Here is a 2,089-nt window from a genome sequence, read left to right on the forward strand (position 1 = left end):
CCAATCAGGGTCACTGGATTCCAGCCCCGCAGGTGCACTGCTTCCTCAACTCGGACAGCAGTCTTCCCCGTCGACTCCAGGCAACACTTCTGTTGACGATTCGGATGTTGACCACCTCTGAGAACTGAAGGAACGGCTGTCCAAAGAAGTTCGGTCACTGACCAACCGTATTCGCCGCCGTAGTAGGGCCGGGACGTCAACTCTTGAACTGGAGTCCTCACTTAGCGCTCACAGGATGCAGCTGGTGGACGTCCGCAAAAGGCTGGGGTCTATTGAGCTCCGGGCTATCTCGCGCCAGACTCAGTTGGGGGAGTCTCCCGTGACGGAAACAGGCGGTGGCACAGCAGTCGATGTTTCCGCTGTGGAGAACGTTTCCTCGATGGGGAGCATGGAGGGGACACTCCGTCCCGAAGGTCCCTTCGTTTCAGGTATGTTTGCCTGCCTGACAACAGATGCGCTATATGCACCGCGCGGCAAGTGTTGCACGTCTGAACAGTTTTCTTTCAACCAAAACGAACTTTTCAAGTGACTCAGCCGCACCCCCACCTTACTCGGTTGGCTTTGGACAGTTTACCCAGCCGAACAGGGTGGACGAGACAAGTACCCCAGGGCGGCCGTTGTTTCGCTTTCATGATATGCCGTCCGGGTGGTATGACTGGGCCTGGCGCGGACGGAGTCTGCAGGTTCCCTAGTCAGAAAAGGATAAAGGAGTTTTTGTCGGGCCCCAGTGTTCCTGCTCGAGCGCGGTTCAGTCGGGATGAATCCGGGTCATTGTCATTATCCCGTTTTCGTACACACGCCGGACCTGTACTCGTACCCGTACACCTTCATTTCCCGAGCCGGCGTTCCTCTCAGTGCGACGCTTGTGAACTTGCCGAGAGTGTCTTGAATTCGCAGAAGGCGCGGCTCGCGTCAGCAGATACAGCGAGCCTCTCACACCTTGTCCGTAGGCCCTGCCGAGACTCTGGCTTGCAGACTGCCAAGCTGTTTTCTATAGCAGGCGGAGAGATCATCATTCCGATTTTCTCGGTCGTGCTGCGCATTCGCATGGGAGGTGTGATTCGGGGGGTTCGTCGTTATGCTATTTTCAGGTCCTTCTGTGATAGTGGGCTCTCCGCCCAGCTCAGTAGCAACAACCCCGGGATTCCCGGAGGCGCTTGCATCGCCAGAAGTCAGGCTGACAGGTCTCGGAGCTCCAAGTGGGCTGCGGGAGAGCCCATTGTCGCCAGTTGGCTCTACGTCTTCGGATTTTGAATCTTCTGACGGAGGTGATGGGAATACCGGTGACACGACCTCGAGCCTTGGTGATGGTGTGGCCTGGAAACTACTGAGTGAGCTGAAGCTAGCTGAGGCCCGAGACGAACGCCTGCGTACAGAGCTCAGGTTCACTTCTTCTCGGTGGAAGGACGAAGAGAGCTACATCGCTACTACCTGGCGTTCTCGTCAAAGCATGCGCAAGCGCAAACACGTAAGGCAACGTCACTTGACTATGGCGCTTCTCCAGACGGACTTCGGTCTTGCCGGGGAGGGCGTGTGGGTCGCGGAAGCGACGCCTTCTGCCCGGCCGAACGACCTTGACAGCCGTGGGTCGACGGCACACATTAATTGGAGCCCTTGCGGAGGAGATTCGTGCGAGAGGTCCCGCCAGTACTCATTGAGGTGACCACAGTTTTTCTTCGCATGTACGACAAACTTTTTACATGTTCTCCTTCGTTGCTAGCTACTGGCCTGGTTGGACCGCAGGCTGCGTCAGAGAAAGCATCGTCTTCTTTGTTTAGTCATTCGTCGAAGGATGTTTCGCCTGTATGCTTGCTACATCTCCTCCTGCCAGTGCAGTGAGCCTCCTGTGTCACCGCTGTAGTTACGATGAGGGTCGCTTGCAGATAAAGGCAAAGAAGTTTTAATAGTCGAGATAACGGCAACGCATCGCTGCTCGCACGGTTGATGGGGCATGATTGACGGAGATTCTCCCTATCGGCCCACTTTCTCAAGCCAGCCCGTAGCGGGGCGCGGACCCCGTTGTGCAAACTACAGCCCGTGTGTGGAGAAGGGAGTAGTAGACAGAACTCGAGCGTGGAGCCTAGTGCGG

At 56.5% G+C, this 2,089-nt stretch overlaps 1 protein-coding gene across 1 annotated transcript; it reads left to right on the forward strand.

Annotated features, from left to right (window-relative positions):
* Positions 1-235: 235 nt before the first annotated feature.
* CSUI_007747 (uncharacterized protein) lies at positions 236-1,663 on the forward strand (the record flags this gene model as incomplete). The annotated part of the gene is made up of 3 exons (XM_068067891.1): positions 236-244; positions 299-428; positions 1,092-1,663. 3 exons carry the CDS (start codon positions 236-238, stop codon positions 1,661-1,663), a joined length of 711 nt encoding a protein of 236 aa, XP_067920133.1.
* Positions 1,664-2,089: the final 426 nt, after the last annotated feature.

The sequence above is a fragment of the Cystoisospora suis genome (assembly GCF_002600585.1).
Source record: "Cystoisospora suis strain Wien I chromosome Unknown contig_4159, whole genome shotgun sequence".
Lineage (NCBI taxonomy): Eukaryota > Apicomplexa > Conoidasida > Eucoccidiorida > Sarcocystidae > Cystoisospora > Cystoisospora suis.